General features: G+C 43.3%; 1 protein-coding gene across 1 annotated transcript in view; it reads left to right on the top strand.

The window, feature by feature from the left end:
* Positions 1-12,095: 12,095 nt before the first annotated feature.
* The window catches only part of LOC135529122 (cytoplasmic phosphatidylinositol transfer protein 1-like), a 43,523-nt gene continuing 36,488 nt past the window's right edge, over positions 12,096-19,130 (top strand). Inside the window, exons 1-2 of the mRNA XM_064958009.1 lie at positions 12,096-12,245; positions 12,867-13,024. Coding sequence (XP_064814081.1) covers positions 12,096-12,245; positions 12,867-13,024 — 308 coding nt within the window. The remainder of the gene's footprint in view (positions 12,246-12,866; positions 13,025-19,130) is intronic.

Here is a 19,130-nt window from a genome sequence, read left to right as displayed (position 1 = left end):
TAGCTAACTGGGGCTGAATCCACCCTATCATAGTCCCTATGCAGAATATACTAGCATGTTAGCTAACTGGGGCTGAATCCACCCTATCATAGTCCCAATGCAGAATATACTAGCATGTTAGCTAACTGGGGCTGAATCCACCCTATCATAGTCCCAATGCAGAATATACTAGCATGTTAGCTAACTGGGGCTGAATCCACCCTATCATAGTCCCTAATATACTAGCATGTTAGCTAACTGTGGCTGAATCCACCCTATCATAGTCCCTAATATACTAGCATGTTAGCTAACTGGGGCTGAATCCACTCTATCATAGTCCCTAATATACTAGCATGTTAGCTAACTGTGGTTGAATCCACTCTATCATAGTCCCTAATATACTAGCATGTTAGCTAACTGGGGCTGAATCCACTCTATCATAGTCCCTATGCAGAATATACTAGCATGTTAGCTAACTGGGGCTGAATCCACTCTATCATAGTCCCTAATATACTAGTATGTTAGCTAACTGGGGCTGAATCCACTCTATCATAGTCCCTATGCAGAATATACTAGCATGTTAGCTAACTGGGGCTGAATCCACCCTATCATAGTCCCTAATATACTAGCATGTTAGCTAACTGGGGCTGAATCCACCCTATCATAGTCCCTATGCAGAATATACTAGCATGTTAGCTAACTGGGGCTGAATCCACTCTATCATAGTCCCAATGCAGAATATACTAGCATGTTAGCTAACTGGGGCTGAATCCACTCTATCATAGTCCCTATAATATACTAGCATGTTAGCTAACTGGGGCTGAATCCACTCTATCATAGTCCCTAATATACTAGCATGTTAGCTAACTGGGGCTGAATCCACTCTATCATAGTCCCTAATATACTAGTATGTTAGCTAACTGGGGCTGAATCCACTCTATCATAGTCCCTATGCAGAATATACTAGCATGTTAGCTAACTGGGGCTGAATCCACTCTATCATAGTCCCTAATATACTAGCATGTTAGCTAACTGGGGCTGAATCCACTCTATCATAGTCCCTATGCAGAATATACTAGCATGTTAGCTAACTGGGGCTGAATCCACTCTATCATAGTCCCTATGCAGAATATACTAGCATGTTAGCTAACTGGGGCTGAATCCACCCTATCATAGTCCCTATGCAGAATATACTAGCATGTTAGCTAACTGTGGCTGAATCCACTCTATCATAGTCCCTATGCAGAATATACTAGCATGTTAGCTAACTGGGGCTGAATCCACCCTATCATAGTCCCAATGCAGAATATACTAGCATGTTAGCTAACTGGGGCTGAATCCACCCTATCATAGTCCCAATGCAGAATATACTAGCATGTTAGCTAACTGGGGCTGAATCCACTCTATCATAGTCCCTAATATACTAGCATGTTAGCTAACTGGGGCTGAATCCACCCTATCATAGTCCCTATGCAGAATATACTAGCATGTTAGCTAACTGGGGCTGAATCCACCCTATCATAGTCCCTAATATACTAGTATGTTAGCTAACTGGGGCTGAATCCACTTCTATCATAGTCCCTAATATACTAGTATGTTAGCTAACTGGGGCTGAATCCACTCTATCATAGTCCCTATGCAGAATATACTAGCATGTTAGCTAACTGGGGCTGAATCCACCCTATCATAGTCCCTAATATACTAGCATGTTAGCTAACTGGGGCTGAATCCACTCTATCATAGTCCCAATGCAGAATATACTAGCATGTTAGCTAACTGGGGCTGAATCCACCCTATCATAGTCCCTATGCAGAATATACTAGCATGTTAGCTAACTGGGGCTGAATCCACTTGTTCACATCATGTGGAGCTCACAGTGTATTAGACCCAGCATGGTATGGCTCTGTTTATTCTCTCGAGTCTAAGCATTCACACTGGGCTGGTTAATTACCAAAATGACTGAATATTCCAGTAACTTTGGTAAATGACCAGTAACTTTGCAACCCGAGGCAGGGTTTCTTCTCATATGGCACCCTATTCCCTTTATAGTGCATTGCTTTTGTCCATAGTGCATTGCTTTTGTCCATAGTGCATTGCTTTTGTCCATAGTGCATTGCTTTTGTCCAGGGCCCATATGACTCTGGACAAATATAGCACATTATATATGGGACTTGGGTGCCATTTGCATTTGAGACTTGGAGTACAACAATGTAATGATTATTTACTGTTTACTTTGAAATATGCTTGAAATGTGTTTCCGCATACAATGGCTGCATTCCTGCAGAAAGATGCTTTCTGTCTTTTCTTTCCCTCCGTTTATTGTTTCTCTATAAAACATTCTCTTTCCCTCCTTCATCTGTCGTTTCTCTATAAAACATTCTCTTTCCCTCCTTCATCTGTCGTTTCTCTATAAAACATTCTCTTTCCCTCCTTCATCTGTCGTTTCCCTGTAAAGCAGGAGCATCTCTTTCCCTCCATCTGTCATTCTCTTTTCTCATCTGTCATTTCTCTATAAAACATTCTCTTTCCCTCCTTCATCTGTCATTTCTCTATAAAACATTCTCTTTCCCTCCTTCATCTGTCGTTTCTCTATAAAACATTGTCTTTCCCTCCTTCATCCGTCGTTTCTCTATAAAACATTCTCTTTCCCTCCTTCATCTGTCGTTTCTCTATAAAACATTCTCTTTCCCTCCATCTGTCGTTTCTCTATAAAACATTCTCTTTTCTCCTTCATCTGTCGTTTCTCTATAAAACATTCTCTTTCCCTCCTTCATCTGTCGTTTCCCTGTAAAGCAGGGAGCATCTCTTTCCCTCCATCTGTCATTTCTCTATAAAACATTCTCTTTCCCTCCATCTGTCATTTCTCTATAAAACATTCTCTTTCCGTCTTCATCTGTCGTTTCTCTATAAAACATTCTCTTTCCCTCCATCTGTCGTTTCTCTATAAAACATTCTCTTTTCTCCTTCATCTGTCGTTTTTCTCTGTAAGGGAGGGAGGATCGATAGAGACACTACACAGGGTCAAATAGATAACCACAGGCCTGCTCCATGCTAATAGTCCACTGCTACTGCTCTTAGTACTGATACTAGGGTTGTGATGATACCAGTACTGCAATATTTTCCCATGGCAAGAATGAAAACACGAAGCAGAGTCTTTGGTCCTATAAAAACCTACAGTATGTAAAATATTGTGTGCTATAGCCTGGAAAAAAGTAAATGTGAATCTGGGTGAACACACAATGATGTTTGTTTCCAACATTAGGGCTGTTTTCCTAAAGAAGTTAAATCTGTTTTGTGTTTTGTTTCCTTGCCACGATACTAACAAGCATCATGATACTGGTATTGTCCCGACCCTACTAAGTACACCACTGGTTACCAGTGATGGTTGGATGACAACCCTGTCTTCTGTTGAACACACACAAGTATTTGATACACTGACAATTTTGGAGGTTTTCCTACTTACAAAGCATGTAGAGGTCTGTCATTTTTATCATAGGTACACTTCAACTGTGAGACGGAATCTAAAACAAAAATCCAGAAAATCACATTGTATGATTTTTAAGTAATTAATTTGCATTTTATTGCATGACATAAGTATTTGATAGTTAGTTAGTTTTTCTTTAAGAAGCCCTCCTGTTCTCCACTCATTACCTGTAATAACTGCACTTGTTTGAACTCGTTACCTGTATAAAAGACACCTGTCCACACACTCAATCAAACAGACTCCAACCTCTCCACAATGGCCAAGACCAGTGAGCTGTGTAAGGACATCAGGGATACAATTGTAGACCTGCACAAGGCTGGGATGGGCTCCAGGACAATAGGCAAGCAGCTTGGTGAGAAGGCAACAACTGTTGGCGCAATTATTCGAAAATGGAAGAAGTTCAAAATGACGGTCAATCACCTCGGTCTGGGGCTCCATGCAAGATCTCACCTCGTGGGGGCATCAACCTCTTCCAGCATGACAACGACCCGAAACACACAGCCAGGGTAACTAAGGAGTGGCTCCGTAAGCATCTCAAGGTCCTGGAGGGCCTAGCCAGTCTCCAGACCTGAACCCAATAGAAAATCTTTGGAGGAGCTGAAAGTCCATATTGCCCAGCGACAGCCCCGAAACCTGAAGGATCTGTATGGAGGAGTGGGCCAAAATCCCTGCTGCAGAGTGTGCAAACCTGGTCAAGAACTACAGGAAACATATGTGAAACGACATTCTTCGTTTATTGAATGAGAGTCGGACCGAAATGCAGCGTGTTGGTTACTCATGTTTTTTAATGAAGAAAAAACGGAAATATACATGAAATAACTAATAAATACAAAACAACAAAACGGAACGTGAAACCTAATTACAGCCTATCTGGTGAAACTACACAGAGACAGGAACAATCACCCACGAAATACACAGTGAAACCCAGGCTACCTAAATACGGTTCCCCATCAGAGACAACAAGAATCACCTGACTCTGATTGAGAACTGCCTCAGGCAACCAAACCTAAACTAAACACACCCCTAATCAACTACAATATCAATGCCTACAAAAACCCCAATATGACAACACAATAACATAAACCCATGTCACACCCTGGCCTGACCAACTAATTAACTAAAACACAAAATACTAAGACCAAGGCGTGACAGAACCCCCCCCTAAGGTGCGGACTCCCGGACGCACCTCAAAACTCCCATAGGGAGGTCCGGGTGGGCGTCTGTCCATGGTGGCGGTTCCGGCTCGGGACGTGGACCCCACTCCATAAATGTCATAGTTCCTCCCCTTCGCGTCCTGGGATAATCCACCCTCGCCGCCGACCATGGCCTAATAGTCCTCACCCAGAACCCCACTGAACTGAGGAGTAGCTCGTGAGTGAGGGGCAGCTCGGGACTGAGGGGCAGCTCGGGACTGAAGCAGCTCGGGACTGAGGGGAAGCTTGGGACTGAGGGAAGCTCGGGACTGAGGGGCAGCCCGGGACTGAGGGGCAGCCCAGCACTGAGAGGAAGCCCAGCCAGGCAGTTGAATCCGGCAGATCCTGGCTGGCTGGCAGTTCTGGCAGATCCTGACTGACTGGCGGATCTGGAAGTCTGGTTGACTAGCAGATCTGGAAGAGTCTGGTTGACTAGCAGATCTGGAAGAGTCTGGTTGACTAGCAGATCTGGAAGATCCTGGCTGACTGGCGGATCTGGAAGAGTCTGGTTGACTAGCAGATCTGGAAGAGTCTGGTTGACTAGCAGATCTGGAAGAGTCTGGTTGACTAGCAGATCTGGAAGAGTCCTGGCAGACTGACGGCTCTGGCTGCTTCATGCTGACTGACGGCTCTGGCTGCTCCATGCTGACTGGCGTCTCTGGCTGCTCCATGCAGATTGACAGCTCTGGCGGCTTCTTGCAGACTGACAGCTCTGGCTGCTCCATGCAGACTAACATCTCTGGCAGCTCCTTGCAGACTGGCAGCTCCTTGCAGACTGGCAGCTCCTTGCAGACTGGCAGCTCCTTGCAGACTGGCAGCTCCTTGCAGACTGGCAGCTCCATGCAGACTGGCAACTTCTTGCAGACTGACAGCTCTGGCTGCTCCATGCAGACTAGCAGCTCCTTGCAGACTGGCAGCTCCATGCAGACTGGCAGCTCTGGCTGCTCCAAGCAGACTGACAGCTCTGGCTGCTCCATGCAGACTGGCAGCTCTGGCTGCTCCATGCAGACTGACAGCTCCTTGCAGACTGGCAGCTCCTTGCAGACTGGCAGCTCTAGCTGCTCCATGCAGACTGGCAGCTCTAGCTGCTCCATGCAGACTGGCAGCTCTAGCTGCTCCATGCAGACTGGCAGCTCTAGCTGCTCCATGCAGACTGACAGCTCAGGCTGCTCCGAACAGGCAGGAGGCTCCGGCAGCGCTGTAGAGGAGGAAGGCTCTAGAAGCGCTGAACAGGCGGGAGACTCCGACAGCGCAGAAGAGGCGAGGCGCACTGTAGGCCTGATGCGTGGTGCTGGCACTAGTGGTATTGGGCCGAAGACACGCACAGGAAGCCTGGTGCGGGGAGCTGCTACCGGAGGGCTGGGGGTGAGGTGGGAGGTGGTACTGGATAGACCGGACCGTGCAGGCGCACTGGAGCTCTTGAGCACCGAGCCTGCCCAACCTTACCCGGTTGAATACTCTCGGTCGCCCGGCCAGTACGGCGGGTGGAATAGCCCGCACTGGGCTATGTAGGCGAACCCGGAGACACCGAGCGCAAGGCTGGTGCCATGTAAGCCGGCCCAAGGAGACGCACTGGGGACCAGATGCGTAGAGCCGGCTTCATGGCATTTGGCTCGACGCTCAATCTAGCCCGGCCGATACGCGGGCTGAAATATACCGCACCGGGCTATGCACCCGCACTGGGGACACCGTGCGCACCACTGCATAACACGGTGCCTGCCCGGTCTCTCTAGCCCCCGGTAAGCACAGGGAGTTTGCGCAGGTCTCCTACCTGGCGTAGCCATACTCCCTGAAAGCCCCCCCCCCAAGAAATTTTTGGGGCTGATTCCCGGGCTTCCATCCACGTCGCCGTGCTGCCTCCTCATACCAGCGCCTCTCCGCTTTAGCCGCCTCTAGTTCCTCATTGGGCGGCGATATTCACCAGGCTGAGCCCAGGGTCCTTTTCCGTCAGTTCTTCCTCCCATGTCCAATTCTCCAAGTGGTGCAGCCTCTCCCACTGAAGCTGCTTCTGTTGCCTCTTCTGTGGCTCCTGCCTGTTAACTCGCTGCTCGGTCCGTGTGTGGTGGGTGATTCTGTAACGACATTCTTAGTTTGTTGAATGAGAGTCGGACCGAAATGCAGCGTGTTGGTTTCTCATGTTTTTTAATGAAGAAAAAACGGAACTATACATGAAATAACTAATAAATACAAAACAACAAAACGGAACGTGAAACCTAATTACAGCCTATCTGGTGAAACTACACAGAGACAGGAACAATCACCCACGAAATACACAGTGAAACCCAGGCTACCTAAATACGGTTCCCCATCAGAGACAACAAGAATCACCTGACTCTGATTGAGAACCGCCTCAGGCAACCAAACCTAAACTAAACACACCCCTAATCAACTACAATCCCAATGCCTACAAAAAAACCCAATACGACAACACAATAACATAAACCCATGTCACACCCTGACCTGACCAACTAATTAACTAAAACACAAAATACTAAGACCAAGGCGTGACAATATGATCTCTGTAATTGCAAACAAAAGTTTCTGTACCAAATATTATGTTCTGCTTTTCTGATGTATCAAATACTTATGTCATGCAATAAAATGCAAATAATTACTTAAAAATCATACAATGTGATTTTCTGGATTATTGTTTTTAGATTCCGTCTCTCACAGTTGAAGTGTACCTATGATAAAAATGACAGACCTCTACATGCTTTGTAAGTAGGAAAACCTCCAAAATCATCAGTGTATCAAATACTGGTTCTCCCCACTGTATATGCACCATGCACACACGCTCACACACGCACTTTCACACGCACAGACAGACACACACACCATGTCCACAGAAAAGCAGGTGGGGCGAGAAGCTTGTGTTTACAGCCAGGGAATGTTTTTCTAGATATTTTTGGGCTAGAACCGGCACACGGCAACCCACACGGCAACCCAGCGCTAACTAACAGACAATGGTCTACTCAACACAATGATGTAATTCAAATGCGAACATAGACAGACTAATTACTGCTAATATAGCTCTCCATATATCTTAGTTAAAGGCTAAATGACTGGGCTTCTGTGTGAGGAGAGACAGTTGAGGCTAAAACACATCTCAACCATACCAGGAGGACTGAAGGAGGTCATTATTATTGTAAACCTAGTGTCTTATCTATGTGTTTCCTCTCTAGGAGGATGGATGCAGCAGACTGTCTATATGTAACGCCAGCTTACACTACCTATGCCAAACAACAGTGATTTGATGCTTCCAAATTGGCTCCCTACATAGTGCTCTCCTATGGGCACTGGTCAAAAGTAGTGCACTATATAGGGAATAGGGTGCCATTTTGAATGAAGCCATTGACTATAACAGCTGACAATGTGGTTGCCAGTCTTTGCAATTGACGTGTAGGCAGCCTACATCTAAATGAGATCTTGCGTACATTTTGAGCTTTATGAAAAATTGTATTAGACAGAATATAAGTCTGTGTTAGAGCCTCAGCGGGCTGGGGTACTGTGCTTAGGCGAAGAGCGAGAGAGAGATATGGAGAGAGAAATAGATCCATAGAGAGAGAGATATGGACAGAGAAATAGATACATAGAGAGAGAGATATGGACAGAGAAATAGATACATAGAGAGAGAGATATGGACAGAGAAATAGATACATAGAGAGATATGGACAGAGAAATAGATGCATAGAGAGAGAGATATGGACAGAGAAATAGATACATAGAGAGAGAGATATGGACAGAGAAATAGATACATAGAGAGAGAGATATGGACAGAGAAATAGATACATAGAGAGAGATATGGACAGAGAAATAGATACATAGAGAGAGATATGGACAGAGAAATAGATACATAGAGAGATATGGACAGAGAAATAGATACATAGAGAGAGATATGGACAGAGAAATAGATACATAGAGAGAGATATGAACAGAGAAATAGATACATAGAGAGATATGGACAGAGAAATAGATACATAGAGAGAGATATGGACAGAGAAATAGATACATAGAGAGATATGGACAGAGAAATAGATACATAGAGAGAGAAATAGATATGGACAGAGAAATAGATACATAGAGAGATATGGACAGAGAAATAGATACATAGAGAGAGATATGGACAGAGAAATAGATACATAGAGAGTTATATGGACAGAGAAATAGATACATAGAGAGAGATATGGACAGAGAAATAGATACATAGAGAGATGGACAGAGAAATAGATACATAGAGAGAGACAGATGGACAGAGAAATAGATACATAGAGAGAGATATGGACAGAGAAATAGATACATAGAGAGAGAGAGATGGACAGAGAAATAGATACATAGAGAGAGATATGGACAGAGAAATAGATACATAGAGAGAGATATGGACAGAGAAATAGATACATAGAGAGATATGGACAAGAAATAGATACATAGAGAGAGATATGGACAGAGAAATAGATACATAGAGAGAGAGAAATAGATCTTAGAGAGAGAGATGGACAGAGAAATAGATACATAGAGAGAGATATGGACAGAGAAATAGATAATAGAGAGATATATGGACAGAGAATTAGATACATAGAGAGAGATATGGACAGAGAAATAGATACATAAGAGAGAGATATGGACAGAGAAATAGATACATAGAGAGAGATATGGACAGAGAAATAGATACATAGAGAGATATATGGACAGAAATAGATACATAGAGAGAGATATGGACAGAGAAATAGATACATAGAGAGAGATATGGACAGAGAAATAGATACATAGAGAGAGAGATATGGACAGAGAAATAGATACATAGAGAGAGATATGGACAGAGAAATAGATACATAGAGAGAGAGAGATGGACAGAGAAATAGATACATAGAGAGAGAGATATGGACAGAGAAATAGATACATAGAGAGAGATATGGACAGAGAAATAGATACATAGAGAGAGATATGGACAGAGAAATAGATACATAGAGAGAGATATGGACAGAGAAATAGATACATAGAGAGAGAGATATGGACAGAGAAATAGATACATAGAGAGAGATATGGACAGAGAAATAGATACATAGACAGAGATGGACAGAGAAATAGATACATAGAGAGAGATATGGACAGAGAAATAGATACATAGAGAGAGATATGAACAGAGAAATAGATACATAGAGAGAGATATGGACAGAGAAATAGATACATAGAGAGAGATATGGACAGAGAAATAGATACATAGAGAGAGATATGGACAGAGAAATAGATACATAGAGAGAGATATGGACAGAGAAATAGATACATAGAGAGAGATATGGACAGAGAAATAGATACATAGAGAGAGAGATATGGACAGAGAAATAGATACATAGAGTTATATGGACAGAGAAATAGATACATAGAGAGAGAAATGGACAGAAATAGAAAGAGAGAGAGAGATGGACAGAGAAATAGATACATAGAGAGAGACAGATGGACAGAGAAATAGATACATAGAGAGAGAGATATGGACAGAGAAATAGATACATAGAGAGAGAGAGATGGACAGAGAAATAGATACATAGAGAGAGATATGGACAGAGAAATAGATACATAGAGAGAGATATGGACAGAGAAATAGATACATAGAGAGAGAGATATGGACAAAGAAATAGAGAGAGATATGGACAGAGAAATAGATACATAGAGAGAGAGAAATAGATAGAGAGAGAGATGGACAGAGAAATAGATACATAGAGAGAGATGGACAGAGAAATAGATACATAGAGAGATGGACAGAGAATAGATACATAGAGAGAGATATGGACAGAGAAATAGATACATAGAGAGAGATATGGACAGAGAAATAGATACATAGAGAGAGACAGATGGACAGAGAAATAGATACATAGAGAGATATGGACAGAGAAATAGATACATAGAGAGAGATATGGACAGAGAAATAGATACATAGAGAGAGATCTGGACAGAGAAATAGATACATAGAGAGATATGGACAGAGAAATAGATACATAGAGAGAGAGAGATACATAGAGAGAGAGATATGGACGGAGAAATAGATACATAGAGAGTGAGATATGGACAGAGAAATAGACATAGAGAGAGATATGGACAGAGAAATAGATACATAGAGAGAGATATGGACAGAGAAATAGATACATAGAGAGAGATATGGACAGAGAAATAGATACATAGAGAGATATGGAGAGAAATAGATACATAGACAGAGAAATAGATGCTTAGAGAGAGAGATGGACAGAGAAATAGATACATAGAGAGAGATATGGACAGAGAAATAGATACATAGAGAGAGAGATGGACAGAGAAATAGATACATAGAGAGATATGGACAGAGAATTAGATACATAGATATGGACAGAGAAATAGATACATAGAGAGAGATGGACAGAGAAATAGATACATAGAGAGATATATGGACAGAGAATTAGATACATTATTGATACCTTATTGCAGTTGGTCCCACCATTGTTGTTATAAGTGTATTTTGACAACATAAGTCATTTAACTTGCTGTTAATAAAGTCTACTGAATTTAATTTAATTGCGATATGGAGATGGAGAGAGAAAAATAGATGCAGAGAGAGAGAACATCATTTAATTTAACGTCTGTACTTCAGCCTTCAGTTTGAGAAATCACCTCACTAAACATCACATATCAGATCATAGAATTCCATTAAAAGTGTCACCTCGCCCTAATGCGCAGCTGCGTCAGGGAGCCCATTGTGATGAATGGCACTGCGCTCCTGTGTATCAAAGGGGTCCCAGTGTAATTAACGGGATTGGGAGTCCCACGGTGGAGCTGCACCACCAAGCCTACTGTAATAATAAGGTATACTGCATTAGGGTACCATTGTGACAGAAACCTAATTTGGTGTGACAGCAAAAAGGTCGTTAATTGTGACCAGAATATATAGAATATTCCCCCATTTGCTTTAGTGAACCAGCCATTACCACAGTCTGAAAGTTCCAAAATGATTGGATTGTTGGGCATAATATAAGTATTTGTAGTTTAACTTGCACTCACACCCCCACATGTTGTTTCTTGCTGCCACTGGTTCTGCTGATAGTGCTATTTCTAAGAATGGTCTTCTTTTTCCCTCATGCTCCACACCTTACTCTTCGACGTCTTGGGGTACATCATCAAAAGAGGTGTCAGCCACAAGTCAGAGCCCCGTGGACTGTTTCTGTTCCCCCTCCTAGATTAGTTTGGTCTCTCTGAAACTCTATAGGAAGCTACACTCTGAGCCACTGGTTGAGTCCCGAATGCCACCCTAGTCCCTATATAGTACACTAGTTTTGACCGGAGCCCTATGGGTCCTGGTCTAAAGTAGTACACTATGTAGGGATTTGGGATACAGGCACTGAGCCCCTGTGTCCCTGAGAGGACTACCAGGGTCATATATGTTAGTCACAGTTCAGTATTGATTTCCTGGACCACGAATGGGGATGCCAGCAGTCGGAAAACCGCGCTCTCAAAGCTGTCGAGATCCCCCCTCCTGCTCTCCCAACTCATGTTTTCCACCCGAGTTGGATGACACCATCCCTGTCGCTCACAGCAACATGGTCGTTACGCCCTCACGGTCCATGCCGGTATGTGATGATTGAAGGATTGTGAGTGTTGACTAGACTGGAGGCCTCTGGGATATGGTATCACCTAGCGTGGGCAACTGTTGCTATTGTTCTGTTGTTTAGAGCTAGCTCGGGGGTGGGACTGATATGGACGTTTCTGTTGTTATGGTGTGGGTGACTCTTTTAAATCATGTGTTTGGTTGTTATGGAGATGGTTACCAGGTGTGAATATGCCATGGTTGTTGTAACTCTGGTATTTATGATCTTGGGATAGCACCTGATCTGGGCTTATATGTTTAATGATGGTCATGAAGTTATTGTTCTGATGCCTAACATTAAATGGGAGATTTACTAGTGGTTTTATCTTACCATCATTCTTCAACAACCTTAGATTTTCACTCAATAAAATTCCTAATTATACTCAACTAATCTTAACTTATTAATGATCTTTAAATGGCCTCATGCTAAAGCTGTCGTCTTGCTCTATGTATTCCTGCAAACAATGAACGTTCCTACAATGTTTGGAAACATTCCAATTTGTTGTACAGCTAACATTAGAATGGTGGATCTAAAACCACGTCTGTCTGTCTGTCTGTCTGTCTGTCTGTCTGTCTGTCTGTCTGTCTGTCTGTCTGTCTGTCTGTCTTCCAGTACAGGATTGGCCAGCTGTATATGATCAGCAAGCACAGCCATGAACAGAGTGAGCGTGGAGAAGGAGTGGAGGTGGTGCAGAACGAACCCTACGAGGACCCCACACATGGACAGGGACAGTTCACAGAAAAACGGGTCTACCTCAACAAGTAAGTGTGTACTTACCAACTGTGTTGTAAAAAGTACTCAATTGACATACTTGAGTGAAAATAAAGGTTTTCCCGAGTGGCACAGCGGTCCAAAGCACTGCACTGCGGCGCTTGAGGCGCTACTACAGATCCAGACTGTGTCACAGCTGGCCAAGACCGGGAAACCCATGAGGCGGCGCACTATTAGCCCAGCGTCGCCCGGGTTAGGGGATATCCGGGATATCCTTGTCCCATCGCGCTCTAGCGACTCCTGTGGCGGGCTGGGCAAATGCACGCTTACAGGGTCATCACCTCCTACACATTGGCTTCCGGGTTAAACGAGCGGTCTGTCAAGAAGCAGTGCGGCTTGGTAGGGTTTTGTTTCAGAGGAATCATGGCTCTCAACATTCGCCTCTTCCAGTCGGTACGGTAGTTGCAGCGATGGGACAAGACTGTAACTACCAATAGGATATCACGAAATTGTGGAGAAAAAGGGTAAAAAGTACACAAAAAATATATGTAAAGTTACTTTAATAGAAAACGACTTAAACGACTTAAGTAAAAGTGAAAGTTTCCCAGTAAAATACTAGTTGAGTAATAACAGTATAAAAGTATCTGGATTTATGTGTACAGTAGTGGGGAAAGTACTCAATTGTCACACTTCAGTAAAAGTAAAAAATAAAATAAAATGCTATACATCAAATTCCTCATATTAAGCAAACCAGACGCCACAAAGCCATGGTCCTACCAGATTGAATACTGCCTACAGAAGATACAGTAAACACAAAAGTCACATACTGTATACTCCGAAGGATCCTGTCAAATGATTTAAGCACAAGGTGTTGTGTAGTTTATTCCCATTAGTAAGCTACAGCAGGACTAATCTCCTGGCACTAGCGGGGAGCGTCTGACATATCCTTGGGGAGTGCCATATTCACTGTCTTCATTGGGTGAGTCAGTGCCACTGGAAAGTTTAGGACAATACTTCTCTCCTCCAGGCTAGATGGATGTCATATTGTACAATGTGTGTCTCCCCTTCTCGTAGGCCTAGATTAGATGGTTGCATTCAAGACAAGGTCATTTTCATTGATCTCAGTTTGTCAGTGTCAGTAGAGTATCCTAGGCCTACCCTGTCATGGTTGTGGTATCATATTAAAGATTCTGATATTGAATGTCATAGAATTACCTGAAATGTGTTTATAAAAGCCCCCCCCCCCCCGAATGCTCCTTGAAAATGTTCCTCTAGTTGGGGCTGAATTGCTACACTAAACATGAAACTCACAGGCCTCGTATGATGTTGTGTATTTCATTATGATTGTTTACTGTCTGAGTTGGACAGTCTGCCTGTTTTGTCAGCAGTGTTGCTGTAAGAGGTTGTAATGTGTGTAGCTGCCCTGGCTACAGATGTAGGATCATAGTAGAAATATTAGTAGTGTATTGGAGGTTTAAAAGGCTTCTGAAGTTTGTAGTTTACACATTGACATTTCAGACTTGATTTTCCTTGACAAAATATGTATCTACCCCCACAAAAATGTAAATGTAATCATATTCCACATAACAATTCACAATTCCTGTTGCTGCAGAATTATTTTCATGCTGTAACAAACATTCTCAAGTTAAGATCTTACATCTGTAGGCCTAAAAAGGGTTTGTTGGACAAGGACATTTTGTGGTGTTTCTTGGTCACATTTATCATGTGTTAAATGATGCAATGTGATTGTAAAAATGTTCAGTTATTTTTGCTGTATTTTTACTGGAAAATGTTGGCCCAGTCACTTTTACTCAGGCCCAGTCACTTTTACTCAGGCCCAGTCACTTTTACTCAGGCCCAGTCACTTTTACTCAGGCCCAGTCACTTTTACTCAGGCCCAGCCATTTTATAATCTAAATCAAATCAAATCAAACTTTATTGGTCACATACACATGGTTAGCATATGTTATTGCGAGTGTAGCTAAATGCTCGTGCTTCTAGTTCCGACAGTGCAGGAATATCTAACAAGTAATCTAACAATTCCACAACAACTACCTAATACACACAAATCTAAAGGGATGGAATAAGAATATGTACATATAAATATATGGATGAGCGATGACAGAGCAGCATAGGCCAGATGCAATAGATGGTATAAAATACAGTATATACATATGAGATGAGTAATATAAGATATGTAAACATTATTAAAGTTACTTGTGATCCATTTATTAAAGTGGCCCATGATTTTGCGAGTCTGTATGTTGGCAGCAGCCTCTCTGTGTTAGCGATGGCTGTTTAACAGTCTGATGGACTTGAGATGGAAGCAGTTTTTCAGTCTCTCGGTCCCAGCTTTGATGCACCTGTACTGACCTCGCCTTCTGGATGCTAGCGGGATGAACAGGCACTGGCTCGGGTGGTTGTTGCCCTCTTTTTGGCCTTCCTGTGACATCGGGTGCTGTAGGTGTCCTGGAGGGCAGGTAGTTTGCCCCCGGTGATGCGTTGTCCAAACCACACCACCTTCTGGAGAGCCTTACGGTTGTGGGCGGTGCATTTGCCGTACCAGGCGGTGATACAGCCCAACAGGATGCTCTCAATTGTGCATCTGTAAAAGTCTGTGAGGGTTTTAGGTTACAAGCCATATTTCTTTAGCCTCCTGGGGTTGAAGTGGCGCTGTTGCACATTCTTCACCACACTGACTGTGTGGGTGGACCATTTCAGTTTATCCGTGATGTGTATGCCGAGGAACTTAAATAGTATTGTGATATCCTCATATCATTATGGGTCACTTAATAGAATAGAATGTAACATAATAGAATAGAATGGAAAAGAATAGAACATTATGGAATGGAATAGTATAGAATGGAATAGAATAGATCAGAATAGAATGGAATAAAACATACTGTACACAGTATGGGCTGCCGTATGGACATGGAGGTTCCATAAAACACTCATAAGAGGACATAAAGATTTTAACACATTATAGGTCTCACAGGTTCTGGCCATAGAAGAGCAATCTATTTTATTGCATGTGTCATTTCAATCCCATTTTTTTGTTAGTCCATCTCCACACTCTGTTGAACATGATTACTGTGTGAAATTGAATATTTGATTCTCCATTATGTAGATTTAGATCACAATTGAATTTGCTGTTAAACGCACTGGTGAGTCTGAAATACACGTTCTGCTTCACTAATGCCCTTTCTGTGAGTTGGCCCTGGATTTGACCCAATCAGTCACACACTTCCACACACAGAGACACATGATAACATACACACTGCGTGCAAAAGCAAGCCCGCCTGCTCTTTGATACTCAGACATGCATATTGTATACCTCTGTCTCTCTTTCTTTGTCTCTCCCTCACTCTTTCTCCCTATTTCTTTCTTTTTACAATGTTTTGTTCTTTCTCTTTATCTCAAAACACACATCTTTCTCTTGTAGTAATACTGACAGATCAGAGTCAATCAACTGAGTCACTGACTCGTCATCAGAGATGTGACCAGGAACACAGTTTAGCAGAGTGGGTTCATTCCAGTTTGGAAAATGGTCAAGATGCGGTCGCCAATGGAAACAGCCTCCCACATCCAAATTTAGCCAAATCCTCCACCAGCTAGGCAACCGTCACAACCCAAGGGTTCTTCATGCACTAAGTGGACAGCGTTGGCGGACAGTCACAGAAAGTCACGGCCCTGCAGTGTGCTGCTCTGGGAAATCCATCAGGTCTAACTGTGTTCCAGACTGTTTCATTCTGATCACAGCAGACCTGCCTGCCTGGTGGAAGGAACTGCTCTCTATTGATTCCATGGGTCTGGTCCCTATGGAGCGTTATCTATCTCCCATTCACTGACTTCATTAGATGTCTGGAAGCAAGGAGACACTCTGATTGGTTTCCAGGGGTCAGATAGGTACAAACCGGGTCAGAGATGGGCGACATCTTAAATGGCACCTAATCCCTTTATAATGCAATATTACTTTTGACCATAGGGAAAATAGTGACATTTGGGAAGCAGGTCATGATAATGGGTGGGACCAGTAATGTATGGTATCTATGGGTGGTACCAGTAATGTGTGGTATCTATGGGTGGTACCAGTAATGTATGGTATCTATGGGTGGTACCAGTAATGTATGGTATCTATGGGTGGGACCAGTAATGTATGGTATCTATGGGTGGTACCAGTAATGTATGGTATCTATGGGTTGTATCTGTAATGTATGGTATCTATGGGTGGCACCAGTAATGTATGGTATCTATGGGTGGCACCATTAATGTATGGTATCTATGGGTGGTACCAGTAATGTATAGTATCTATGGGTGGCACCATTAATGTATGGTATCTATGGGTGGTACCAGTAATGTATGGTATATATGGGTGGTACAGGGTCCCAGTTCACAGGTTACAGATGCCCACTTCTGAAACTCAAGTTTTTAAACATAATTTCAAAACCTTAGTTCTAATTTAGCACACATTATGTTACCATGACTGGTTTTGTTACCACCAGTCACTTCCCTGTAGAGATTTGAGTGCCGGTTTTAGATTTTAAAATGCCAGGCGAGGCAGAAAGAGAAAGAACTGGAAAAGACAGAGAGGAGTGGGGGTTTTCAGACAGAAGTAAGACTGGTAGCTGCCAGTGTGAGCTCTGATGGGAGAGGAGATCAGTGTTGTGTAAGTGGTGGATCATTTAAACAGTCACGTTGGGATGCTGTACCTGCCTTCCCACCCACAGACCACCTGCTACCACAGCCAGACAAGTACGTCAGTGTGTGTGAGAGTTTTGTGTGCAGAAAGGGAGGTTGAGGACATAAAAGTGGTCCTCTATACTTTGCTATTTAAAGGTCCGTCAGTGAGAGTGCAATGAACACAGCATGTCAGTCCTCTGTGGAACTGACAGGAGATTAGCGACTGGAGGATCTGTAGACTGGGACCAACAGGAACACAATATTCAGTCCACAGGAGGCTGCTGAGGGGGGAGGACGGACCATAATAATGGCCGTAATGGAGCGCATGGAATGGCACCAAACACATGGAAACAATGTGTTTTATGTATTTGATACCGTTCCACCAGCCCGTCCTCCCCAATTAAGGGGCCCCCATCCTCATGTGATTCAGCCATCGAATCAACAAGGCTGAGGGAGGGAGGGTTGTGCTCCAACATTACTCAGTAAATGTAGCATTTTGAGTGGGAATCCTCCCCCAGTGGCATTTGGCTGTTTAAAATGGCAGCCGCCCACCTTCTGTTGACAGAGCTATTTGCAACTTTATGGCTGGCCTGGTGCTGCAGTCTGCACTTCTCCAATGTATGATATTGACTGCAGTAAACTACCCCACCCGTGACACCCACAATATTTATGGGTCTGCGTCCCTCATACACAGCCATTTGGGCTGTACCTGTTGGCTTTTGCTGTTGCGGGATTTCTGCTTGATTCATCCACACAAATGTAGTGTCCGGATGGAATTGGGATAAAATATACTTTATGCCTCTAATAAAGTTTATGCCTCCACCCAAGGGCTCAAAATCTCAGTGGCAATTTAATTTGTTCTCATAGGATTCTTGTCCTCTCTCCTCGTATTTAACAGTTTTAACTCAGCATTTTGCTTTTCCAAACTTTGCCAAAATATAAACATCCACCTCAGCATCACAGCAGCAGACATCTTCGCTGCTCATCCTTCCAGCTCTGGTTCTCTGGTTAGGGTTTAGATAGGACATTCTGGAATGGGTTCTCCCTGATTGGCTACAAGGTCAGACCATGATGGTCACAGAGGTCCCTTTAGTTCTGAATGAGAAAACCCCTGTCTGTGTTCTCCATCCTCTCCCTTTTACTGCAGGTTGCCCAGTAACATCACCATCATCTACAGAATTTTGAGCCGCAATGGCCACCCAGCAGTCTCCATTTTCGTCTCCTCACAGCTGGCGCCAGATACTGTATAGGGTCTAACAGTGAGGAAGGGATAGCAAGGCGTGGAAAGGTTCAGGTCTATGATTCAGATGGATGTCATGTCTTCTCTCGTTTCTGCTTGATGCTGTTCTCTATTTCTCTCACTGTGCTCCACCTTACCTCTACTTCTCCCCTCTTCTTGTCTCTTCTCATCCCTCGTTCCCTTGCTTCTCTCTTTTCTTCACTCTACTCCTCCCTTATTTCATTCAGCTCACTTAT

The sequence above is a fragment of the Oncorhynchus masou genome, unplaced genomic scaffold (genome assembly GCF_036934945.1).
Source record: "Oncorhynchus masou masou isolate Uvic2021 unplaced genomic scaffold, UVic_Omas_1.1 unplaced_scaffold_1102, whole genome shotgun sequence".
NCBI lineage: Eukaryota > Metazoa > Chordata > Actinopteri > Salmoniformes > Salmonidae > Oncorhynchus > Oncorhynchus masou.
Note: the sequence above shows the minus strand (reverse complement) of the source record. Positions and strands in the feature narration are given on the sequence as shown.